The 27,367-nt window shown below is 46.6% G+C and overlaps 1 protein-coding gene across 1 annotated transcript in view; it reads left to right on the top strand.

The window, feature by feature from the left end:
• Positions 1 to 27,367, top strand: part of CPSF100 (cleavage and polyadenylation specificity factor 100) — a 177,729-nt gene that overhangs the window by 93,782 nt on the left and 56,580 nt on the right. The window contains exons 6-9 of the mRNA XM_086505392.1: positions 11,181 to 11,275; positions 11,360 to 11,511; positions 11,614 to 11,674; positions 13,966 to 14,073. Coding sequence (XP_086361518.1) covers positions 11,181 to 11,275; positions 11,360 to 11,511; positions 11,614 to 11,674; positions 13,966 to 14,073 — 416 coding nt within the window. The remainder of the gene's footprint in view (positions 1 to 11,180; positions 11,276 to 11,359; positions 11,512 to 11,613; positions 11,675 to 13,965; positions 14,074 to 27,367) is intronic.

The raw sequence follows: 27,367 nt of genomic DNA, 5'->3' as shown, positions 1-27,367 counted from the left end.
TGAAAGACAGTAGCTTTGAGATGTAAATACCAAAACTTGTCTACATACTTGTTGATAGACTCATGAGAGAGAAGCTTCAAGCCGCGCCATTCGGTAAGAACTTTATCTTTAGTATCGCTTGGAAGAAATTGCTTCATGATGGAAACTCGTAGAGTTTTCCATGTCTTTGGGCTTCTCCATTGCCACGAAGGCTAGCCCACCATTGACGAGCTGATTTTTGGAAGTGCATAGCTACATGGCGTAGCTTGGAGGACTCTGTGAAGCCCTCGTCCCCAAAGGCCGCATCAAATTGCTGGATGAAGGCCAACACTTTGTCGGTAGCACCAAAGGTGCCATCGTAGGTGAGAAAAGAGATACTCTTTCCTCCCTCCTTGAACTTCTTTAGCTTTTGTGACCTTCGTCATGCAGGAAATGATTTGCGATGTCCTCCCCTCTTGTATTCTCTAGGAGAATAGCCATAACTTTCATCGGAAAAGGAGGAAGGTGAAGAAGAAGGAGAAGAGGGTGACCTCTTTCTAGCCCTTTTCTTCCTTTGTTTCCTCTCTTGCCTTTCAGAGTGATGAGGAGAAGGACTATGGGTTGCTCTTTTCCTCTTGGGAGGAGTAGGCGATCGTCTAGACCGCCGTCTTCGTGGAGCCACATCTTCAGAAGAACTTAGAGTTTCATTGCTTTCTTTCTCTTTGGATTCCTCCTCTCGAATAGGAGAGAGTCTTCTCTTGGGGGTCTCTTCAAGAGGCCTCCTAAGCTCTCTCTCCTCTGGGAGAGGAAGGGAAATTCCATAAGCACGAAGTTGTTGAGTAACTTCGGCTTGCAAAGCAGGGTTGCCCATAGCTTGTTGCAACCTAGTCACGAGATAATTCACAAACATGGGAGCATCTTCATTAGCACCTTCATGTGCAAAATCAAAGCTATCAATGTTCATTCTACTCTCTTGATTATTGTCAGCCATGTTAACAAAATTTATGTATATACTTAGTGTATGCTTTGGCAATTCAAAACCTTAGTTGCCACTCCTCTTAGCCTTTGAAAATCGGCTCTTAAGTATCTACACCCACGGCTCAAAGTGGTTAATTATAGAGAGTAGAGGAGTAGGTCTAACATAGCAGAGTTGCCAAGGGCTAGCTCCTTTCGGACTTCTTATGGCTCAATAATGGTAAAGCCGTAGGAAAGTCTAAAAAGACTCCATGTGATAAGCTATTTTGGCATCCGCTGGGATTATTTTGTACTCAGTAATATACAGCCCTGACTTTTTCCGAGAGAGAGAGAGAGAGAGAGAGAGAGAGAGAGAGAGAGAGAGAGAGAGAGAGAGAGAGAGAGAGAGAGAGAGAGAGAGAAATGAAATGAAATGTTATATTAATGTCTTCAAAAGGCCATAGTGACCTATGAGACCAGAAAGTTACAAGGTGGTGGATCTGATACAAAGTCAGAGTAACAAAATAACAACAGTACAAAACAAAGATATATACTATGGGATCCTAGATTGGTCGATGTGAAGTAAGCAAAAATGGGCGGCTTGTTGGGATAGTTGAATCACAGGAGATCTAGCATTGGTCCTTGGCGGATCTCATCAATCTCCTCCATGGTTAATAGTCTGACCGGGCGTCGTGCATGCCTGGCCAGCATAGTTGAATCACAGGAGATCTAGCATTGGTCCTTGGCGGATCTCATCAATCTCCTCCATGGTTAATAGTCTGACCGGGCGTCGTGCTTCGAATCTTCTGACGTAGCCTCTGTCGATGCTGTGTAGTCCTCCGCAGTCGTGGGCGCTTGGATTTCCCCAGTTCAGTCGCTCGGTCGATCAGTGTGCCTCTAGTGTGAGACGAGGGGGAGCTCTGCTGTGGGAGTAGCTCTTGCGGCTGTCCCGTGTCTGCTCTGAAGAAGTCTGTGATCAGTCTTTGAGAATGGCTAGCCTCTCCATTCATCAGGCTATCTCTGTGTCTGCGCAGCTCGAGCAAGAACAAACCCAAGCATCTCTGATCCTCGTATCCCATGACTCTTGAGAGTGGTCCAAAACCCTCTCTGAACAAGCAATGGAAGCGGCCTCGAATCTCGTAGTAGACGGGGCCGCGGCATGTATAATGTAATGGAATTAGCGTATTCAACTTGAGAGTAGCGGAAATTAATGAGAATACTTTCGAGAAATAACTTTGTGAGCATAGCGGGTAGACATAATTGAAGATAGCAACATAATCATAGCAATTAGTTAACTTTGCATGAACAATACTTTTGCAAGAGAGAGAATTTAGAGAACATGACAACAATTGAGGACCGGATTTATGTGGAGCCGGTCCCCCCTCCAATAGGCATTTGTATTATGATTTCTCCCATAAAGAGAGACTTGTTACAATACAATCTTTGTGTTCCTTGTGACCTAGGTGATGCAATGAAGATGGAAAGCTTCATGCATCACAAACATAGCATAACATAAACTTGAAGAAAGCTTTAACTATCCCAAGCCTCAGTCCCAAGACCTCAAACACCTTCGAAGTTGGAGAGAGCTAGCAGGGAAGGAGGGTAGGGAAGAGGAAGAAGAAACATTTCGTAGGAGAAAGAACTAGTTCCTCACTTATCATACTCTTGTTGCTAGCATACATAATAGCATAGTAATGAAGAAGAAGGAGATAGCAAGCTTAAGCATTGAAGCATGGCTCTTGGTTGGATTTGCACTTCATAGCCAAGAGTGTTGGTGTAGGCTCTCAACCTCTACTTGCTTGGAGAAGGAGAGGGAGCTCTTGCACTTTGCATAGCACACAATGAGAGTGTTTTTGAGTGTGCGTGGGTGAGTATACCCCATAAGCAACCCCCTAGCTTGCATGGTCGACCCCCCCTTGTAGCTCATGATGAAAGCTCATTGGACCCCTCCAGGCCTAGCCAATCACAAGCAGGAGCCATTACAAGCAACAAGGGTAGCCTTGGGACAAGTTTCCCCCTTTCCGCTTTGAGAGAGAGGACTTGATAAATGCAAAATCAATTAATTAAATATCCTAAATTATCATTGGACCCCTTGGGTGGCCAACCAATAGGCTTCAGGTACACCATGAGGGCAACATGAGGAGGAACATGACAAGTGTCCTTGCTGCCTCTACAAGCTGGGGCTTCCCTTGTGTGTGTGTGTGTGTGTTCTCTCTCCTCCCCCCCCTTGTAGGCTCGCCCCCCTCCTTGTAGGGATCTTTTTGACTTTGGATGAGCAAGCCCCTTAGTCATCAAGCATGATAAAGCACTTGAAGTAGGGGGTGTTCCCACAAGCATCTCAGGCAAGCTTCTCAAGGTACCTCAAGCACCTTAATCATGCAGCAAGTCAAGCACCTCAAGCATGGAGCCAGTGAAGCACCTCAAGCATCTTAATCAAGCACCTCGAGCTTGGGCAGGGTTCCCACCTCAACCTCAGCCCTAGCTTACCTAAGGTCAAAGGACTTTTACACACATCTTTGGAGGTCGTCAATGAAGCTAACCCTAAGGTCTTATGCTCCATTGGATAGCCTTTCTCTTTGATAGACCATCTCTCATTTGGGCCCCTTTACCATTGGCCCCGTGTTGAGATAGATCTATAAGCACATATCTATATCTTAACACTTGTTCCCGTTTATTCTCCCACACGAAGTGATCAATTTAAAATGAGAGAATCATTTGGGTTGGTTAGATATTAGATTTTATGACATATAATGCAGCTCTGTCTCAGGCTCCATGTCACACAAGGGGCATGTTCTGGCCTCTGCTGATACTCCGCTGTATCTCCCAGTCTCAATCCGCAGCTGGTGAGAAGATGTGCGTTACTGGCCAATAGCACATCGTATCCCATGAGACATGTGGGTGTCCATGTATCTGGGTCTCGTCACAAAACCATCCTCCGTAAGCTGCAGAAGGTGGTCTCTGTAGAAAGCCATCTTCGTGCCCAATTCCTGTGCTGGCTGTATTTATGTCCTCCTGGTGTCTAGCTGGTTCAGGTCTTGTCGGATGAGCTTGGTGATCTCTGACTGTGTAAGAGTGAGAGATGGTGCATCCAATGAGTACTCGAATGGTGGCAGCCTGTCTATGCTGAACCCATGCGCCTGAAACCATGATGCCATCTCCCCATACCAGCATGTTGTATCTCCTTGCATGGCTAATTGTTGAGAGGACTCAAGTGCTATGCGAGCATATCTGTCTCTAGGGAGTTCCCATGTGCGGTTTATGAATGAGACTGATCTGGTGAGCGCCTCCACCACTAGTGGGGGGGCCGCAGATCATAGAGACGAGAGGTTTCTCCATGTTCCCCCATCCATCTGTGCGACCCGGCCTCTCGTGGTGATCCAATGAAGGTCCCCATATCTCAGCTCCATAGAGCAATGCTAAAGCCACGAAAGTGTCAAAGAGCCAGAGCTTCGTCCGGGGCTCTTGTCAGTCTGGTCTCTGCTCCTCTTTTGAGTGAGAATGCAGGTCCGCTAAAAACCACTCCAAGGTAAGTGTAAGCGTCTGTGTATTCCACAGTCTCCTGGCCGTATGTGAATGTAGGTGCTGACCTCCTGTTCCATTGTGGGGTGGTATTAAACACCATAACCTTGGTTTTACCAAGGTTGACAGACAAACCACTTTCGTGGGCAAACGTATGCAAAGCATCCAATTGATGTTGCATTCCCTCTGGGGATTCGGAGATCAACACTATATCATTAGCATATAAGAAAAGTGGAATCCATGTCCCTGCCAACTGTGCACCTTTATCCCCATCGCTGTCAATGTAGTCAGAAACCTCATCCACATAGATACCGAAAAGTGTAGGAGAGAGCGGGCAGCCTTGCTTCACCCCAATAGTGGAGTGAATCGGTGTAGAAAGACCCTCTGGGGTGCGTACATGCCCTCCTACTGATCTGTACAATGCCATGATCCCCAAATGAGCTCTGTGGGTACTCCCATTTCTTGTAATCTGGGCATCAATCTAGCTCTGGGTACTGTGTCAAAAGCTTTGCGGATGTCCACAAAGCTACAATAGATCCGTCTCCCATGAGATCTGCCCTCCTCGATGATGGCCCTGAGTGTCAAGATATGGTGAAGAGTAGAGAAGCCTCTCCTGAACCCTGCCTGCCCAGCTGCACGCATTCCTTCCCTGTCTGCCCATCTACTCGGCTGTTGCTCAAGAATGGATGCATACAACCGTGCCAGTGTTCCATGGGGTCTCCTGAATTGAAGAAAGGTACGATAGTGCGATAATTCCCAAGCTCCATGGGGTCTCCTGAATTGAAGAAAGGTACGATCGTAGATAGGCTCCAAGTGTCCGGTAGGCCCTCGCACATGGCACGGTTAAACATAACTGCTAGGAGTTCTGCTAGTAGGTCTTTGGCATGCATGAAATGCCCAACGACTAAGCCATCATGATCATATGCTCTCCCAGTCCTCATCCTGTCAATAGCTTTCTTCACTATCTCAGCGGTGAAAAAAGCACATGTGTGGGGGCATGGATCGGGGGGGTTGGGAAGGGGAAATAGCGGGGGGGGGGGGGGGGGGGGGGGGGGGGGGGGGGGGGACTGCTCATGAAAGCGCCGCCAGGCCTCACGCTAGTCCTGACTCAAGAATAGCTGGTATAGATCCTGCTCGAGTCGAGCCAAAAAAGCCCTCTTCTGCCACCGCACCAGGCGTCGGAAGTCAATGTGTGACTGTCTGTGAGTGACGTCCCCCAAAAGCACCTCCCTCTGAAGGCTGGCTCTAGTCTGGCGGCACTCCTCATCGTACCAGCTGTTCTGAGGCATGCTCCCTGATCGGCGGCTCTGCTCAGGTTGGGTGCGTGGGTATGCCTCTGCTGCTGCGTCATGTAATGTTTGTGTTAGTATAGTAGTTAGCTCCTCAGAAGTCGCCCCGGGTCCTCAGTGCATAGGCGTCTGTAGATCCCGTCTATGTATATAGAATCCGTCTCCCGTGTGAAGGTGTAGCGAGTAGGGGCTGCTACCCGTGGCCTGTGTGCTGGAAGGAGATGGTCATCGACACCAGAGCATGATCCACTGCCACCCCGATCGGTCTGGGCCCAACTGTGAGATCCTGGATACTAGAGATGAGATTCGGCTGTGCCATGACATAGTCCACTATCACGAGAGAGAGAGAGAGAGAGAGAGAGAGAGAGAGAGAGAGAGAGAGAGAGAGAGAGAGAGAGAGAGAGAGAGAGAGAGAGAGAGAGAGAGAGAGAGAGAGAGAGAGAGAGAGAGGTGCATGTGTAAGAGTATGTGCTTGTTTATGTGCGACTGCACGCTTGAGTGAGTACACATGTGGGGCACAGTGCAAAAGCATGTGAAGATGTTAATATTACATTTCATTTCACACTCTCTCCGGCTCTAGTGATAGGCGAGCGTGCGTATCCACACTAAAGCTTCCATGCAAATTCCGTCGCCTATGAGTGGTAGTTTGCCTTTGGCCGGATCATTGTTGCTCTATCTTACCCTTGTTCTTTAAATACATAGGATAATAAGCAGGGAGTGCTTCTGGACACTCTACTCCACCCCACACAGTGTCTTCCTCTTCTTACCTTTCCTGCACCGCATGTGCACCGCTTCTGCATCAGCGCTTCGCCCTTCACCATCTCGAGCAGTCCCTTTGTAAAAAGTACCGATTTGCCTTTGTAAGTATCCTCTGCTGCCTCTATATGGATCCTCTGTGTAGGTCCTCTGCTCCTAAGGGTAGTCTCTCTCCAGTCTACGGATCTCCAACAAGAACAGACCTGCGCACCTGTGATCATAGTAATCCATGATGCAGAATGAGGGGCCAATGCCTCTTTGAATAAGCAATGAAAACGCCCATGAATCTCATGCATAGGCAGCTATAGTGCTCCTGTGCCTGTGGCTCTCTATGGCAAACCTGGCAGAATCTCTCTTTTGGGGTCCATTGAATACAACACCAAGATATGCATAAGACTTTATATACTCGACTATCTCCTGTCCATATGTAAAATTAGGTGCTGATCTCGTGGCCCACTACGTTGTAGTATTGAATACCATCAGCTTGGTTTTGCCAAGGTTGATGGAGAGCCCACTGTCATGTGGAGTAAGCATTTAACGATCTATATGTCTGTGCATAGCCTCTCGAGGGTCTGAAGTAAGCACAATATCATTGGCATAAAGCAATAGAGGTATCTATATACCTGACAACTATGCCCCTCTATCCCATGCAGTCTCAATCATAGTTACCGGGGAACGCCCCCTAGCCCCCGTTCCGGCGTTCCGGGGGGCAGTTCCCTTCCCGAACGTTCCGGAACGTCCCGCAATGTCTGATGTTCCGGGTGGCCACTGCAAATCGGAACGGCCGTTCCGGAACGTTCCGAAACGCCCCCGGACCGTTCCGGAATGCCCCTGGAACGGCCAACGGCTACAAACAAATTTGGCAAAAATTGAAAAAATTGAAGTAAATGTTTGGGCTTCTTTTGAAAGTGTGCAAGGCCTCAAGGACTCATAAAATGCACCCCCCTCCCCCTTTCTCTTCACAAGGTAATCCTCAGGGCTCAAGCTCTCTCCCTCTCCCTCTCAAGACTCACTCTCTGAAGGCTCAAGGCTTCAAGCCTTCAAGCTCTCTTCCTCTCCCTCCCACTCTCTCCGACACTCTTTGGGCTCTACATCGACGAGATCTCCGACTACATACTGCGAGCAGGGGGAGAGGGGAGCGACTTGGCAGGTACTCCGGTCCACATCATGTTATATGCTGATGATATTGTGTTGATTTCAGAGTCACCCGAGGGCTTGCAGCGCCATCTTGAGGCCTTGGACGAATTCAGCACACACAAGGGGTTGACTGTGAACCTTGGCAAAACCAAGGTCATGATCTTTCACACATCCAGTGCAGTGAGGAGCGCTGCCACCTTCACAGCAGCAGGAGGACAAGTTGATGTAGTCACCTCCTATGTCTACCTTGGCATCACATTCACCAGCCTACCAGGACCCTTCACTATGAGGCAGGCTGCTGCTGACAGGCTCACCCGAGGATATGCAGCTCTGACCATGCTAGAGCGGAGGTGCCACCAAGCACACTTTCAGGAGCCCCGTACGAAGGGGTGGCTTTTCGACACCTTAGTCACCCCGGCCCTGATGTACTCGGCGGCAGTATGGGCACCAGGATTGACAGCTGACCAGTGGACACAGCTTGAGAGGCCACAGGTATGTATGATCTCACGCTTGCTCCGCAGCAAGAAGACAGTGCCACATGACATTATTAGAGCCGAGCTCGCCACACCACCTATGGTTGTAGAGGCACTATTCCAGACAGTCTGCTTCCTCCAGAGGATGAGAGAGCTACCTCCTGACAGACTTACTCGTAGAGCATTTGAGGCAGCTATACAGCTATCAGAGAGTGGGCATGAGAGAGCATGGTACTCACAGGTCAGAGAATGGTTTGAGGGACACGGTCTTGACATGGAGAGCCTACCACCATTCCAGTACGACCCCCACTCACCATATATTCACCTCTCTCGCAGTGAGAGGAACTTGGTATTGAGACAGGATCTGTGGCAGCTATACACTAGGAGAGTCTGGGAGTCACCTGGCTTGGGGACGAGGATGTCAGATTACAGAGACCAGTTTCTCACCATATTGTCTGGGGGGTTCATACAGAGACCACGCTATATGGACACATATATGCCACATAGCTCACGGGTGGCGATTGGTCAGCTGAGAGTGGCTTCACACAGGTTAGAGATTGAGATCGGGAGACACACTGGTGTTCCCAGGGAGGAGTGAGTCTGCAGAGCTTGCACAGAGGAGGTAGAGAGTGAGGAGCACTTTGTATGTAGATGCAGAGCATACACTGAGATCAGAGGCAGGTATGAGGCCTTATTCAGAGGACAGCCCACTCTCTGAGAGATCATGGACTCTCGAGATCAGAGACAGCTCGGACGTTTCTTACTAGAGATACAGAGCCATCGAGACACACTACTACAGCCACACACAGCTACACAGACAGAGGGGAGACAGTCGCAGCTCACAGACTTCTTTCAGAGGATTGCCGCCCCTCCCTCACTAGACACTCTGAGGGGAGTGACACTTCCACAGGCGGAGGTGAACCGAGCTAGACGACGACCACGAGTCACAGGCTACAGGGGCGCGAGCTCCCACCACCGATAGATCGAGGAGATCCGAGCCCGGGAGCGCTGTGCCACTGAGGAGCGAGTAGCTCAGATGAGGGCCGACCCGACAGCTTTCATCCGGGTAGCCTTGGCACCAGCCCCGCCCATGTACCACATCTTACATCCCCCCATTAGTACAGGATGGAGCTAGATAGCTTGATGCATTCTCATGATTGTACTCCCTTGAGCATATAGACATGCATATACCCCTAGAGAGATAGAGCTCCATCCCTCCTCAGATACTCCACTACCTACATTCAGTTCAGTTTTGTATCAGTTTTGTTTCATTTGTCTTTCCGATAGACGGATGACATACACACCATGTACATCTGTTTTGTCTCATAGGCCGATTTCGGCCTGACATAGACGTTAAAAATCTTTCTTTCTTTCTTTCTTTTCTCAAATCTCTCCCTCTCCATCTCACTCACTCTCTCTCTCTCTCTCTCTCTCTCTCTCTCTCTCTCTCTCTCTCTCTCTCTCTCATCATCTAGTCATAGCAAGGTTGAATGGTCTTCAAAATGAGTTTTTTGTGAGTATTAGAGTCAAAGCACTCTAATACTCCTTGTATTTAAACACAAGGAGCTAAAAATTGCACTATTTGGGTGTTTTTTATACCTCCCGTTCCGCGACGTTCCCGTTTCGGACCCCTAGCCGTTCCCCCGTTCCGCGGGGATCCCGTTGCCGTTCCCGTTCCGCGTTCTGGGTAACTATGGTCTCAATATAGTCAGAAATCTCATCAATATACAATGCAAAGAAAGTTGGAGAAATTGGGCATCCCTGCTTCACCACAATAGTAGAGTGAATAGGGTCTGAAATACCCTCTGCTGTCCGCCCTCTCCCTATAACTGTTTCACAAGGTGCCATGATGCTCCCAGTCATATAGTCGCTGTATCGACTTGGCTGTCGGGACTGTGTTGCGGAAATCCGCAAGCTACAATAAATCCCCCTCCCAGGTACTCTACCCTCCTCAATGATCACTCTAAGGGTGACGATATCATCAAGTCTAGAGAATCCCCTCCCGAATCCAGCCTGCCATGAAGCTTGTACACCCTTTCTCTTTGCCCATCTTCCAAACTCATGCTCAAGTATAGATGCATATAGCTTGGCCAATGAGTGGCCAATCATGATAGTGTGATAGTTAGTTGGCAGGGTCGGATCTCTACACTTGAGTAGTGGTGCAATCGTAGACGTACTTCAAGTCTCAGGAAACCCCTCACACATGGCCCTGTTGAACATGAAGGCCAACAAACCACTACACTATCATGATCCTGTGCCCTTCGTGTGTGCAATCTGTCAATGGCTCGCCTCACCATCTCTGTTGTGACGAAAGTAAAGTGGGAGGGCAGGGCTCCGGCGGGTCCGACAGTGGTAACTGCTTTGTCATTGTGTATAGAGAGGATGCATATTATGTCCATGTCTTTGTAGAAGTAATGACTGGAGAGGGTGAGCGCTCTCTAAACTTTAAAGAGTCTCCAAGCCCTGCTAGAGTCTTGGCTCAAGAGTATCTAATAAATAGCTCTCTCAAGCTGAGTTAAGAAAGCTCTCTTCTTTTGCCGTATAAGGCGTCGGAAGAGTATACGTGACTGCCCATGTGTGATGTCTCCCAAAGCGACCTCTCTCTGTAGTCTAGCTCTGGTCTCTTGACACATCATTATACCAACTATTCTGAGGCGTGCGCCCAGACTGTGGTTCCCAGTAAGTTGAGAGTGACGAAAAGCTGTGGCTGCTGCTCTGTGTATCATCTTTGTCAATATCTGGGTGAGCTCTAACAAGGGTCTACGGGGGTTCTCCCTTTGCTAGAAGGCTTTTGTGCTGGTTTGGACCTTGGCCCACCACCAGATTCTCTTTCTAGAAAGGCGGTCCATGTCAAATTCTGAGTCAGAGTCGGAATAGTTGTATGCTGCAAAATGTCTCTTTTCTGATTCTCTCTTCTCTCTCTATAGAATGTGGTTATTTCTCTCTGTAGAATGTTTTTTTCTCTTCAAAATAGTTTTCTTCCTTGGAAAATTTTCACTCTCTAAAATCTGTTCAGTTTTCATGTTCCACAAAATTTGGCAGAATGTCTTTCTCTAAACGAAACTGAATGGGTTTGGGTGTTGTCTTATTGTAGATGCTATTTTGAAGGCTGTAAGAGCAGGGGGAAATGTTCTTCTTCCAGTTGACACAGCAGGGCGTGTTCTTGAACTTATCCTGCATTTAGAGCAGGTATTCAAATTAATGTTGTGGTTGTGTTTGGTTGCTGTTATCTGTTGGAGAGGTTCGCATATATAAATTTTGTTTGTTCTGCAGATTTGGTCGAATCAAGGCTTTGATTATCCGCTAGTGTTTTTAACATATACATCTAGCAGCACAATTGAGTTTGCAAAAAGCTTGCTAGAGTGGACGAGCGACGCAATTGCCAAGTCTTTTGAGCATAACCGTGAAAATGTCTTTCAGTTGAAGTAGGCATTACAAGTTGAGCATTTTGAACAGTTATTTGTCAACAACCATTATGCGGTTATTCTGTGTAAACAGTTGGGAGGTTTTGAATGTTTCTTTTACAGATGCTTCCAGTTATGCTCGAGCAGAAAAAAGTTTGCTGTGCTCGATCCTACAAAACCGAAGGTACTAATTCTCAGGATAAACTGTCTTGTGTTGCTTAACCCTTTTTTTTGGCAATTCATGCGAAGTGCTCCATGACACGAGCAAATGAAGTCTGACGAGTAATGACAGAAGTATCACACTTTGAAAATGCCCAATCATGGCATCATCCACTGATGAGTTGATTTGCTGCATACATATTAAGTTAGTTTAGTGCCCAGAGGTTTTTGTGTTCTTGTATTTGATGATGCAATAAGTTTGTGCATGAGGCGCTCGAGTTTCTCAGGGCGCCATATTTGACTGGCAAGTAATCCACCTTGTAGTTGAGACATAATCCGTTTGTCTTTCTGTGTGTGTGATTTCTCCTTGCCTTCTCATAATTCTCATTTTGGTTTTATCGTTCCGATTATAGCTTTTGGATCTTCTGCTGCAGAGCGTTGTTAGTATACCTTTCCCATTTTGCCACATTTTCTCTTCGGCTCTTTCACCTTTTGGAACTTTGCTTCATCCAGTCTCTCCTCTTCCAAATTGCTGACTATTTTCTTGCTTTCAAATTCAGGACTATTTCTGTGCTATTAAAAAGTGTCTTAGATTGTATTGCACAAAGCTCTTTTGACATTACTACTAAGACGAGTGTCTCTAGTTTCATCGATCAACACATTCCATAGACTTCGAACTAATTTCTTATCTAGAAATTTTGAAGAGGGGACCATAAATGCAAGCCCGTTCCTCAAGCATGCATAGGCCAATTGCAAAAAGAAAGTCCGAGGCAAATTGTCCTGATGTCTCAAATGGAACGTTGAAGCACCTCTCTTGAGAAGAAATTTAGAATGTTGAAAGAAAACTTCCTCATAGCTTGAATGATATCTTTTACTAATTGATTAGCAGCAAGAATTTTGACTATGAAACCTGAATGAATTATTGGTGGTGGTTTCTCATCGTTGTCAGCAGTCTTATTGCGGGCGACCTGCTAGCTGTTGATGTGGCAGTCATGCCCGTGGCATGGTGAGGTAGTAGATCCTGCTGGCACTGCCATGTGGCAATAAAGTCGCAATGCTGGCAGATGCAGCCAGCAACAGCACCAGAAACAGAAAGCACAAATGGTAGCCAAAAAATAAAAATCAGGCGCTCATTTGACTTCTCAAAAATAAACCAGAGGTTGTTTTTTGCTAGCGAAGCTCCAGGCGTGTGCGCACACACAAGCGACAATTTTGGACACTCGTAGCTTTTGGGAGACCTTATATAGTCACTAGAAATGTTTCGGAGTTTTGGAGTTTCTCAATTTTTGGAGAGAAAGATGTTGTTTTTATGGTGCTATGGCATCCCCAGAAGGACTCGAAAACGCTCAAGAGGCATGATATCAAAGTCCTCCAGTCCAACATACTCTTGGGCATGCAAACGGAGTTTGCCTATCAAAGGTGTCACTGTCACCACATGCAGTAAGGCGAGCCTAACCTTGATAAATTGACCCTGCTCGTGTACCTTGCATGGATGTGCACTGTTTTGGGATCTTTTAGAATGTTTTTGAGTGGTTCTCTTCAGGATAATGGCCTAAGTTAGGCAATTTATCCTTTATCATATTTGCCTTGAGAAAATAACCAAAATGATTGTTTATGTTGTGTATCCTTGAAATTTCACACATTTACAAACTACCCTTTAACAATTTTGTATCGATTGCTTAAGTTTTCACATAGTTTACGCTTTTTGATAATAATATATCTATCTTTGTGTTTTGGACAAAAAATTTCACCAATGGGCTCACAAATAGTGGCATGTGTGTTTACAATTGTCTCATCCTGAGAGCCCACTTCAACATGAAATATCCTAGTTGTCATTGGAGAACTAATCTTGCTATGCAAAACATAATGTCTTTAGGGATATTTGTAGATTGACAAGGGGTAATTTTGGGAATACAGGTAAAACTTAAGGGAATGTTGGGAAATTATTGGCGAAAATTGCCAAATATGAGGGGTAATTTGGGGTTTTTTAAAATTGGAGGGATAGTTTGGGAATTTCCACATATTTCAGGGGCATTTTGGCAAGTCCTCATTGGCTTATCTGTTTGGTTGATTGGCTTCTTGTCGGCCTTCATATTGTAGTTAAAACTTAAGGGAATCTTGGGAAAAATTGGCGAAAATTGCCAAATATGAGCGATATTTTGGGGTTTTTTAAAATTGAAGGGATAGTTTGGGAATTTCCACATATTTCAGGGGCATTTAAACAAGTCCCCATTGGCTTATCTGTTTGGTTGATTGGCTTCTTGTCGGCCTTCATATTGTAGTTTCTCAGTATCCTTGATGTTTTAAAAATTGCAGGTGGTTTTTGCATCTATGGCAAGCTTGGAGGCTGGGTTCGCACGGGAACTTTTTGTAGAGTGGGCAAGCGAGCCAAAAAATTTGATCTTGTTTACTGATAGGGGCCAGGTATGCTCAATCTATAAACGCACTTGTTCAAGCTGTAGACGGGAAAAAATATAGTAGGTGCAGCATAAAACAAACACTAGTCAAGTGAAGGTAAGCTTGTTTTTGGTCAGAGATTCTCTAATCATTTTTACTTCAATTTCTGAAATTTTTTTTTGAGACTTGCTTGGTTGTCATGTCTAGCAGAATTTCTATTTTATAAGTACCTCTTTGTATATGGAATTTAAGTCAAACCTTGTCTCATCAAAGGCATGCTTGTTACAGTGTGTTGGAACCTGTAAGTTTTAGAGACTCGTACTTTACTCTATTGTTCATGAGGAATGTGATGCAAATAAATGGACAAGTTATGATTTAGGAGTTTTGAAGGTTGATGCTGATGGCCGTCATATGGTTGCTTAGTGTGTCTGCGCATTCTGCTACCATCTATGTCCAGAGGGCCTCCTTCGGAGCTGCCACTTCGAGGACATGGAAGCAGAGAATCTATTTTATTTAGGAGTATTGCTGTTTGTCAGAAATATGGTTGTGTAACAAAGTCCAAATGGCTGCTCTGCTGGCTATCTACAACAGGGCTGATACACCCTCAGGAGCCAGCTCATTGCAGCCTATGATGGTAGACATGAGGAAATGCTCTGCTGGCTGTCCGCTCCTATTTGAATAAATTACCTTAGGAACTGGGTGAATATGGCCTTTCATATAGGGAGGGGCCAAGGGCAAGCAACCCAAAAGGCGGCCAACTCTAACTGGTCAAGCTCTCATGCCTCCAGCCCTAGGCAGCCAACTGATGTCTTCAGCACAAGATGCCATTGCAAGGGCTGGTGTCCAATACAACCCACCCCCATGTGGGCGGGTAGAGCTGCCTACGGTGTAGCATCCAGCTGGGGTCTTCACACCACCCCCCCCTGCCCCCCCATTCCCAGAAATGAGACCTTGAGTCCCATTTGTAGGACTCGAGAGTGATGGATTTACAATTTCTGCCCTTTGCTGCAGGTCCTCATGCCTTGGGATACAACACGCTACATTGCACACAAACCTGAATCAAGTCACAAGTCTTGTAGGACTTCTTGCTCAGAAGATTTGATCAATTGGAAACACTTTCTTGAGTTGACTCAACTAGGAAGTTGGTACTGTCGGAGTTTTGGGGGTTATCTCCTGGGTGGTCCGCCTAGATCTAGGGGGAGAGGGCTTTTGTGTGGCTTGCCCGGCCTTGTGATGCTTATCCATCGTCTAGGGGTGATGGCAGGTGTCCGCTGCCCCCCTTCTCTCTCTTTTTTCTATCTATTGCATTGCTTTGGGTTTTTTTCAATTCATTTCATTTCATCTCCATCTCCATTGAGGAGAGGGGCTACACAGCATCGACGGAGACTACAACAGAGGATTCGAGCCATACTCTCTCGACATCCAGAGTGCAGATGAGGATGGATTCTAGCAGTAGTAGTAGTATTTTTGTTCTAGTCTTTTTGTACCTAGACATGGTATCAGATTCACAATTTTGTAACAGTTTGGTCTCATAGGTCATTTTGGCCTTTTGAAGACGTTAATATAACATTTCATTTCATTTCATTTCATTTCATTTCATCTCTCTCTCTCTCTCTCTCTCTCTCTCTCTCTCTCTCTCTCTCTCTTTTTGCTACACGTACGGTTTGCTCTCTCGCGTAAGGTTTGCTACGTGTAGGCCTGCTCACGTAGAAGGAGCCTCAACACCAGCGCGTAAGGTTTGCTACGCGTAGGCCTCAGCCTCAGCACGAGTACGCAACAGGAAGATTTCGGACAGGAAGCAACCTTTACTGCATCGAGGTCTCTCTCAAAAAGGCAAGCAGGTCACGAGCTGAGTCGTTGAGGAAGACAACAGCGGGCAACTTCGTTGGCAACAACAAAGATAGGAGCAGCAGGCTCCAGCTGCTTGTGGTCGGCCACGTACGGTTGCAGATGGGGCAGGCTGTGGTTGCTGGGGACAGTAGGTGAGAGAGGGTGGTGTTGTTGACAGGAGCGCACAAGCAGGTGCTGATAGCAGCGAGGGGCGCCCTCACTCTCTGCGCAAAAAGGATGCCACTGTTTCCCAGTTCTCTCTCTCTCTCTCTGATCGTACGCACACACGCTCTCTCTGCAAGCTCCTCTACGCGTAGAAAGTCCCGTCCTACGCGCGCCCTGGCACCCCCTTCATCTACACGTAGAAAGTCAATTAGCTCCTACGTTAAAGTTTAAAGATTTTTAAGCTTTAAGATAAACTTTTAAGTTTGCCCTATTCTCAGTCCCTCATCCTAGTACCCTACCCCACATTTGTGGCTCGGGTTCGATGGATCCGCCTACCGAAGGGGGAGGGCTGGGTGTAGATAGCTACACCACCCCAAAAAAAACAACAGCTACATCTAAACGGAGAAACAGAGATACTGTACTATCACCAGGATCCTTACGAGTGGGAAAAACCTCCGGGATACATGATGAGCTAATGATGGAGAAGGTCCAGGTGATGCTCAAATCAGAGCTAAACTATATGAGGGATGACATCAGGAAGGAAATGCACGTGAACGCTGAGAGCTACAGGAACTTCATGTATGGAGACATGATGAGAGAACTAAGGAGAGAGATCCGATGGATACAGAATGAGGAGATTCAGATCTTTAAAACGGAATTACGAAACCTAATCAAGGCCGAAGTAAATGTACCAGAATGCGTTATGCAAAAGAAACTCGATGAGGCAGTAGCAAGTTTTGAAGCATGGAGAACAAATATGGAAAAGTAGATGGGGGAAAAAGATGCAATAATCGAGGAGCTAAAAGGAGAACTTGCGGCTTGCAAATCTGCAACTAAGGAGAAGGGAGACGACCAACCTTCGGTGCTGAAGGAGCTCGAGGACATGAAGGATCAGATGAAAGCTCTACGGGAAGGAGATGAACAGAAATCGAAAACGGCATCTTCATGGGCGGAACGTCTTTTAAAGACACAAGAAAAGGTTGATGAAGCAAAGAAATGGATTGAGGATGCGAAGAAAGGGAAGGCCCAGATGCCCGAGACCACACCTACCTCCACCATTATTAATATGACCATTGAGGAAGAGCAGAAAAGGAAGAATCGGGCTCTGCATGTGCGGATCACAGGAGTCAAAGACATAGAGAATGTAGATGAAGAAGTGAAGGAATTGCTACAACACAAGGGCATCACAGAGCCTACTCACACAAGTGCATGGAGAGTGGGCAAGAAAGGAATCGATGAGAAGGGAAACATAAAGGATAGGGCACTTATTCTCCGCTTCCCGAATATAGAAATAAGGAAAGAATTTCTAAAGAAGAGGCCAACTCTTAAGAAAACCGGTATTTTCCTGGGAGATGACCTTACATTGGCACAAGTTGCACACATGCAAGAGTTGATGCCAGAGATCAGGGCAGCAAGAGAAAAGGGGAAAATCGCCTTTTATAGAGGAGGGAAAGTAGTGGTTCTGGAAAAGCGCCCAGCATGACGGTGCGAGACCTATGGGGCGACGCTCCGGATAGCGGCGTGGAATTGTAATGGATCATATAGGCTAGATGTTTGAAGACAGCTTTAGGCACAGAGACATAGTTTTCTACTCAGAGACACACCAGATACCGGGACAGCGTATGCCACATGTGAAGGGTTATTTATGGGAAACAGCTACAGATTATCAGGAAAGATGAGCAAGCAAGGTATATGTGGGTGAGAATGAGAGCCGAGACAGGTAGATTTCTATATATCGCTATATGCTACTTCCCTCCAAGTACATCAGTCTACTACTCACCTAAAGGACAGTCCCCTTTCTCCATATTGAATAATGACATATGGGAGTTCTCTAGAGATGGAGACATCGTTCTCTTAGGAGACTTTAATGCCAGAACGGCCAACTCTCAAGCAGTATTCTATGACACTTTTGAGGAAATGCTCAGAGAAGTGGATTTATCACAGAGGGGGCTTACTAGAAACACACAGGGTAAAGAACACACTGGATATGGGGGACATCTCTTGGAGATGGCAACCATATATGGTTTGGCCATACTTAATGGTCTAGAGAATTTCCCTTTATCTGGGGGATTCACATGCTTCCCGCACAGGCATGGGGCTAGTACAGTGGATTATGTCATGACTTCACCAAGCTCTATTTCTAGTATCGAGGACTTTAAGGTGGGACCCAGACCGGTTGGGATTGCAGTGGATCATGCTCTCTTGACCTTATCAATCTCCTTCCAATACAAGGCCTCTCAAGTACAAAGGAAGAAGACACACACAAGATATACTTTCACGCCAGAGACTGATTCAGTGTATGTGGCAAAGATCTATAATAGCATGTGGGCAGCCGAGCCAGTATATACTGTAGAGGAGATTACTTCTCAGTTAACAGAGATACTACATGGAGCAGCACAAGAGGCATACCCACATACTCAACCTGATCAGAAGAGAGGATCTGGGAACATGCCTCAAAACAGTTGGTATGATGAGGAATGCAGAGAGACGAGAACCCAGGTTCAGAAAGAGCTTACACTTGGGATCATCACATATAAGCAGTCTCGGATTGCTCTTCGGCGTATAGTACGTCGCAAGAAAAGGGCATTTTTAGCCAAAGTGGAGAAGGATTTATATCAGCTCTTGTTGAGTTGGGACTCACATGAGGCCTGGCGCTTATTTCACGAGCACTCACTGCCTCCGACAATTACTTCTCCTGAGATTTGGGGTCAATATGTAACATCATTATATATGGTATCTGGACAGCCTCCATTACTAGATCCGCTAGAGCCATGCCCTGCTACTAGTACTTTCTTTACTACGGAAATGGTGAAAAAAGCCATTGATAAGATGAAGACAAGAAGAGCATATGATCAGGAGGGTTTAGTAGCAGAACATCTGATCCATACCAGGGATCTACTTTCAGAAGTCCTTGCTCGTTTGTTTAATCGGGTCATGTGTGAAGGATTACCTGAATCTTGGAAATTATCTACTATCGTACCTATTTTCAAGTCAGGGGATCCTATGATACCCGGGAACTACCGTACCATTATGGTAGGTCACACATTGACCCGACTGTACGGATCCATTCTTGAACAAAAATTGAGTAGATGGGTAGAGAATGAGGGCATAAGGGCAACAGGACAAGCTGGATTCAGGAGGGGTTATTCCACTTTAGATCATATTCTTACGCTCAGAGCCATTATTGAGGAAGGAAGAGCAAGCGGGAGAAGGATGTATTGTTGCTTTGTGGATTTCCGGAAAGCTTTCGATACAGTACCAAGGGCCAGTTTGATGCGCAGGATGCAAGAGTTAGGGGTCCCCAAAGAGATTATCTGGGGGATCATGGCCTTATACGGGTCAGTAACTGGTTATGTACGTACTCCAGAAGGGGATTCCGACATTGTTCATTCCACCGTTGGAGTAAAGCAAGGATACCCACTGTCCCCTACTTTATTTGGTATGTACATAGATGAGGTATCAGATTACATTGATAGAGAAGGTGACAGAGGTGCTCAACTTGCAGGGTCATGGATCCCTTTGTTGTTGTATGTAGATGATATTGTATTGATAGCAGAATCACCAGATGGAATGCAGAGGCAGCTAGATGCATTACATAAATTCGCGGAGGACAGTGGACTGTCGGTAAACTTGGGTAAAACCAAAGTTATGGTGTTTGACACCACACCGCAGTGGGTTAGGAGATCAACACCTACATTTGCATATGGCCAGGATATAGTAGAGTACACAGATGCATACACATACCTTGGTGTGGTATTTGCAGGACCGAAGTTTACTCTTAAGAAAGCAGCGGATGCTAGATTGTCCGGAGCCTCTGCGGCCTTGGGAGGGTTGGAGAGGATGTGTTCACAAGTGCAGTTTCAGGAACCACGAACAAAACTTTGGCTCTTTGATACTGTGGTGGCTTCGGCTATGCTTTACGGGGTCCAGATTTGGGGACCATCTGTGGATCAAGATAATTGGAAGTCAATGGAGAGACCTTTGGTATCTATGATTTTTTGAATGATTAGAGCCAAGGCCTCCGTATCACACGCGATTACCCGAGCGGAACTAGCTGACCCTCCGATAGAAATTGAAGCTCTTACCAGATCAATGTCCTTTATACATGGTTTGTGGGATACAAATAATTGCCGATATACTAGACTGGCCCTCAAAAGCAATGAAAGGGGATACATCATACTGGTATGCGCAACTGTCCTCGTGGTTTCAGAGACATGGGTTCAGTATGGAAAGATTACCCCCCTTCCAATACTCTCTTGAGGCTCCATCACTGGCAATTACACGAACGGAGATTAATAAAATCATCCGTCAGGATCTTATACAATTGGATACTAAGAGGACATGGGTAGACCCTACACAAGAATTGGGCACGAAGATGGCCGACTACAAAGAAAACTTCCTACAGCTATCTGAAGATGGATTTGTGATTCGCCCGAGCTACATGGATACCCACCTGTCTCATGGTTTGAGATGTGCTATTGGTCAGATTCGTACATCCTCACACCAGTTGGAAATTGAATTTGGCAGATTTAGGGGAATCCCACCTGAGAGCAGAATTTGCAAGTTATGCGGAATGAGCCGGAGATTGAATTACACTACATATGCCACTACACCGTAAACTATGAGATACGTGGGCGCTTCTATTGCCTATTTAAAGAAGGCTTTGGACCTCTTGATAGAGTCATGCAATACCAAGATCAAAGATGCTTAGGCTTGTACCTACTGGAACTACATTGGCACAGGGATAATTTAATGAGAAGACAAAGAGCACTACAGCCTCAGAGGCAGATCACAGATTTCTTCGGATCGAGAGAAGCAGGAGTGGAAGGAGAAGCAAGAGGCCAGCAGCCAGCACAAAGGAGTACCCACATTCATACCAAAGGCACCCTCATTGACAGGGCGATTGAGCTTAGGAAATCGAGACGACCACGACCGAGATGCAGAAGAACACTTCACCGGAGGAGACTACAACAAAGGATTAGAAGCATTCTAGCCAGACACCCAGAATGCTCCTAAGAAGTTTATTTAATACTTGGTATTTAGTTTTTCACATTTATTTTCACACTTTCACACTTTTCACACTTAGTACTTTGGTACTAAGGTACCCAGACATTGTAACAGATTCACCACTTTTGTATCAGTTTGGTCTCATAGGTCATTCTGGCCTTTTGAAGACGTTAATATAACATTTCATTTCATTTCATTGCCCCCCCCCCCCCCCCCCCCCCCCCCCCCCCCCCCCCCCCCGCGCCCCTCTGCTGCTGTGGTAGCTTGCGCTCAGGTGCAGCAGGGCAGCGGCAGCATCGGGTCTCTCTTTCTCTCTCGCTAGAGCTTCACCTGCGCGCTGCTGGTTCTCACAGTCTGCACGCTGCTGGACCTGCCATACCTGCAGGTAGATGACCTTCACGATCTGCGTGCTGCCGTACTGGGCTGGAAAAACTGCTGTGCAAGAGTGCCCTGTACAGCGCCATCACTGGTTGCAACTGCTGCCGAACGGCGCAGTGCTCTGCCCTCTGTTGCAGAGCTGTCCCCATCAGCCTTCCTCACACACACCTAAACACACACACACCCAACAGAATTGCAGAAATCAGAGACCTGTAGAAATTCAGAAAACTCACCGAAATTTCAGGAAATTTTCAGATTGTAGAAATTGCAGGAGGAGAAAATTGTATGAAAAATGTATGTTTGACATGTATGCTTGATGCGGGAATATGTATACATAATGTGGAAACGCCTTTGCGTATAGTGCATTCGTGTCCCTACTGCCAGAAGTTCTCGTACCCTCTCATTTTTGGCGGCCATCAAGCATGAGGAAGCAGAATGACAAGACTGACCCCCGTAGAGGATGCCGTTCAAAAGTGCAAAGAAGAAATGACTGAAACCATTAACAAGATCAACCGAAACCTACTGGGCACACTAAAGATGCTAGAAGAACGCGTGTTGGTCCAGGAAAGCAAGATAACCAAGTTGGAAGATCATGTGACGGCCTAAGAGAGATTGCATCACTCAAGAAGGATCACGCTGAAATATGATCATGAAACACACTCAAAGAGGGAGAATTGCAACCCTCTGTAATAGAGGAACTCAATACGATCAAAGAAGAGCAGCACAAAGAAATGACGACTTGTTGGGTGGATGTTATTACAAAAACTCAACAGAAGGCGGATGAGGCAGAGAAATAGATTGAGGTTGCAAAGAAAGGAAAAGGCAAGGAAATAACGTCCACGCCCACCATTATTAACCTGACACTAGAAGAGGAGCAAAGAAGACGTGTGCGCTCCTTGCATGTAGAATTTGCGGCTTCAAAGACAAAGACAATGTGGACGAAAAGGTAAAAGAGCTCATGACTTTGATGGGGGTTAATGAGCCGATGCACACAAGAGCTTGGAGAATGGGCAACAAGAAAAAGACAATGTGGACGAAGAGGTAAAAGAGCTCATGACTTTGATGGGGGTTAATGAGCCGATGCACACAAGAGCTTGGAGAGTGGGCAACAAGAAAAAGGAAACAATGGAGAAACCTCAAAAGAGATTTCATGCTTCTTTTAGTGCTAGGCTTCATTATGGCTTAGTTTGCCCTTGATCTCCGGAGTCATGACAGAAACTAAGTACACTGAACTTTGTGTTGATGTATGCTCATGTGTGTGTGCGTGTGTTGTGTGCTGTGTTGGGGAGCATATGTTAGTACCTAGTTCTACACCCACTATTGGGCACTGACGACGTTAGTGGGGATGTCGTGGTATTTAGTCAATACTATGCATGATGGAGCTGATGGTTATATTGCCTTGTGGGTGACTACCATAGGTCTATACCTTGCACTTTCCTTCAAGGGTGAATCTCGGCTTATCCTGGATTCATCTGAGTATAAACCTCAAAAGAAAGGGCACTCATCCTTCGTTTTCCATCCATGAAAGTGAAGGACTTTTTGAAGAAGAGGCAAACTCTTAAGTTTCTCGGAGATGATCTTACCCTCTCGCAGATCGCTCAGATGCAGGAGGTAACATCGGAGGTTAGAGCGGAAAGAGAAAAAGGTAAGATTGCCTTTTACCGAGATGGAAGAGTGGTAATATTGGAGCAACTCTCCCCATGACGGTGCGAGACCTATGGGACCATAGTCAAAGTTGCTACCTGGAATTGTAATGGATCTATGTGTCTTAATGTGGGTGCTTTTAAGGGTAGTTTTATCGGGAGAGACATCATCTTCTACGCTGAGACACATCAGGCCCCTGGATAGTCTGCCTCACATCAATGGATACAGATGGGAGACAGCCTCCAGACAGGAGACATGGTCTGAGCACAGAGGGCGGGGCTCAGGGGGAGTGGCAGTGTTATTCAAGCAAGAGTTGCAGCCGTTGATACATATAGCCCGTAGAGATGAGCATGCTAGGTACATGTGGGTGAGATTGAGAGTAGAGATAGGCAGATACCCCCCAAGTACATTAGTATATGCACCACCCAGAGGACAGTCCCCTTTTTCTGTTTTGGATGATGACATATGGGAGTTCTCTAGAGATGGTGACATTATCATTCTAGGGGACTTCAAAGCTAGGATTGCCCATCATCAGACCGTTTTTAATGATACTTCAAAGGAGATGTTGAGAGAGCTGGATGTTGTAGAGATGGGCCTGTCTAGACTATCGCAGGATGTGGAACATACCAAATATGGACGACACTTGATAGACATGGGGACCGCACACGGACTGGCCATCTTGAATGGCCTATAGAGATTTCCCGATGCGGGAGGTTTTACATGCTTTCCACACAGACATGGAGCAAGCACAGTGGGCTATGTCATGGCACAGCTGAGGTTCATCTCTATCTACGATTTTACCTATCTTCAAGTCAGGAGACCCTATGGAGCCTGGGAATTATTGCACTATCATGATTGGACACACATTGACACGATTGTACGTATCCATTCTTGAGCAGCAACTGAGTAGATGGGCAGAGGAGGAGGGGATATGCGCAGCCGAGCAGGCAAGGTTGAGGAGAGGTTTTTCTACTCTTGATCATATCCTGACACCTGGAGCCATTATTGAGGAGGGCAGATCACATGGGAGACGGATCTATTGTAGCTTTGTGGACTTCCGTAAAGCATTTGACACAATACCCAGAGCTAGATTGATGCGTAGACTACAGGAGATGGAGTACCCATAGATCTCATTTGGGGAATCATGGCATTATACAAGTTAGTAGTGGGGCATGTATGCACCTCAAAGGGTCTATCTACACCGGTTCACTCCACTATTGGGGTGAAGCAGGGATGCCCGCTCTCTCCTACTCTATTTGGTATGTAATGTGGATAAGGTTTCTGACTATATTGAGAGAGATGGGGATAGAGGTGCACAGCTGGCAAGGACATGGATTCCACTATATGCTGATGGTATTGTGTTGATCTCTGACTCTCCGGAGGGGATGCAAGGACACTTGCATGCTTTGCATAGGTTTGCCCATGAAAGTGGTTTGTCTGTCAACCTTGGTAAAACCAAGGTCATGATGTTTAATACCACCCCACAATGGATCAAGAGGTCAGCACCCGCATTCACATACGGCCAAGAGAGTGGAGTATACAGATGCTTACACTCACCTTGGAGTGGTCTTTAGCGGACCAACATTTTCATTGAGGAGAGCAGTAGAGACTAGACTGACTAGAGCCCGTGCAGCATTGGGTAGATTGGAGAGGATGTGTTCAGAGGTTCAGTTTCAGGAGCCTCGGACGAAGCTCTGGCTCTTTGACACTCTGGTGGCTTCTGCATTGCTCTATGGAACTGAGATATGGGGATCTTCATTGGATCATCACGGGAGGTCGGGTCGCATTGATGGATGGGGGGCCATGGAGAAGCCTCTGGTATCTATGATCTCATGGCTCATTAGAGCCAAGGCTTCAGTACCACGTGAGATTATCCGAGCAGAGCTACCTACCCCCCCACTAGTGGTTGAGGCGCTCACTAGATCAATCTCCTTCATACACTGCATGTGGGAACTTCCCAGGGACATATATGTCTGCCTTGCACTTGAGTCCTCTCGACAGTTAGCCATGCAGGGAGACACATCATGTTGGTATGGGGAGATGACATCATGGTTTCAGGCGCATGGGTTCAGCATAGACAGTTTGCCCCCATTCTAGTAGTCACTGGATGCACCCTCTCTGGCTCTTACGCAATCCGAGATCACCAGGCTCATTCGCCAGGACCTGACTCAGCTAGACACCAGGAGTACATGGATACGGCCAACATAGGAGATGGGCACGAAGATGGCCTTCTACAGAGAGCATCTTCTCCAGCTTACGGAGGACGGTTTTGTGACGAGACCCATATACATGGATACCCACTTGTCTCATGGGATACGATGTGCTATTAGCCAGATACGCACATCTTCACACCAGCTGCGGGTCGAGACTGGGAGATACAACGGAGTACCAGCAGAGGCCAGGATGTGCCCCTTGTGTCACATAAAGCCTGAGACAGAGTTGCACTACACATGCCACTGCCCAGTCTATTATGAGATAGGAGGCCGCTTTCGCTCATTTTTCAGAGAGGGTTTTGGACCACTCTCGAGAGTCATGGGGTACGAGGACCAGAGATGCCAGGGTTTGTTTTTGCTCGAGTTGCGCAGACATAGAGAGAGCCTGATGAGAGGAGAGGCTAGCCAGTCTAAGAGACAGATTATAGACTTCTTTAGAGTGACAAACAGAGATCGAAGGATGATGGAAAGAAAAGGCCAACCTCATCCAAATGGTCTTTCAACGAGCGCAAGCAATGGAAAAAGGAGAAAGAAGACTTTCAGGTAGAAGTCCAAGCGCTCCGGGAAGAAGTCTCGGCCGTCAATCGAGAGGTTGCTGAAACTAGAGTGGGGAGTGGACTTGAAGAAGGAGAAACCCAACCCTCGATGATAGAGGACCTCAAAGTCATCAAAGACAAGTGCGGAAGTTAAAGAAAAAGAGAAGCAACATGAGGCCGAGACGTCATCGTGGGTAGATGTAATCACAAAAAGAAGGTAGATGAGGCTGAGGAATGGATAGAAGTCGCCAAGAAAGAGGAAGGGAAAGAACCAACATGCATCCCCACTCCCACAATTATCAACATGACCCTAGAGGAAGAGCAAAGGAGGAAGGCTAGAGCTTTACATGTACGAGTGACCGGTCTAAGAGACTGTGATGATGTGGAGGGGGAAGTCAAAGAACTTCTAATTATCATGGGTAGTGAGGCCACTCACACAAAGGCATGGAGAGTGGGGAAGAAGAGAAGAAAATGCGGAGACTTCCAAGGAGAGAGCATTGATCTTTCGCTTCCCCTCCATGGAATCAAAGAAGGATTTCTTGAAGAAGCGTCCTACACTAAAGAAAACAGGGATATTCCTTGTGGACGACCTCACACTCTCACAACTTGCTCATATGCAAGAAGTTATGCCTGAGATAAGGATGAGCAAGCTAGATACATATGGGTGAGAGTGAGGGTAGAGACAGACAGATACCTCTTCATTGCTATTTGCTACTCTTCTCCGAGTACGTCAGTATATGCACCACCTAGAGGACAATCCTCTGTTTCTATTTTGGATGATGACATATGGGAGTTCTCTAGGACGAAGGATAGCAGCCCCTACTCGCTACATCTTTACACGGGAAACGAACTCTGTCTTCATAGATGGGATCTACAGACGCTTGTGCATTGAGGAGCCAGGGCGACCTCTGGAGGAGCTAACTACTCTACTGACACAAACATTGCATGATGCAGCAACAGAGGCATATCCACACACCCAGTGTGAGAGGAGACGACGTTCTGGGAGCATGCCTCAGAACATATAGTATGATGAGGAGTGTCGCGAGATGAGAGCAAGGCTTTAGAGGGAGGTGCTTTTGGGGGACATCACTCACAAACAGTCATAGATCCCCTTCTGACGCCTAGTGCGGCGGAAGAAGAGGGCATTTTTGGCTCGACTAGAGCAAGATCTATATCAACTATTCTTGAGTCAAGATGATGTAAGACAACATCACCATACATGGGGTTTGGCATCATGCCTTGCATACCGCCAAACATTGTTCCTAGCATATATTGCTGAATTCCAAGCGCATAACCAGCCATCCTTTGAAACACAGATCCACCTCCAAAATACTCGGAATGTGTCGTAGGTGGTGCAAATACGTGATGCATAGCCTGGAAGGTAGTTCCCTGTACATTTAGACCAACGCTTGGACGCTCAAAGGTGGCTGGCTGGCTGAACTGGTAGAGCTTGAGGAATTGGTGTCAGTGTAACAGGGAACGGGCAGAACGCAGCCAAAACGTTCCGAAATAGCGTTCCGGACGAGTCCCGTTCTCACAACGGAGTCG

The sequence above is a fragment of the Adiantum capillus-veneris genome, chromosome 29 (genome assembly GCF_014529385.1).
Source record: "Adiantum capillus-veneris isolate H3 chromosome 29, ASM1452938v2, whole genome shotgun sequence".
In the NCBI taxonomy this organism is placed as follows: domain Eukaryota; kingdom Viridiplantae; phylum Streptophyta; class Polypodiopsida; order Polypodiales; family Pteridaceae; genus Adiantum; species Adiantum capillus-veneris.
This window is presented reverse-complemented; position numbering and strand designations above follow the sequence as displayed.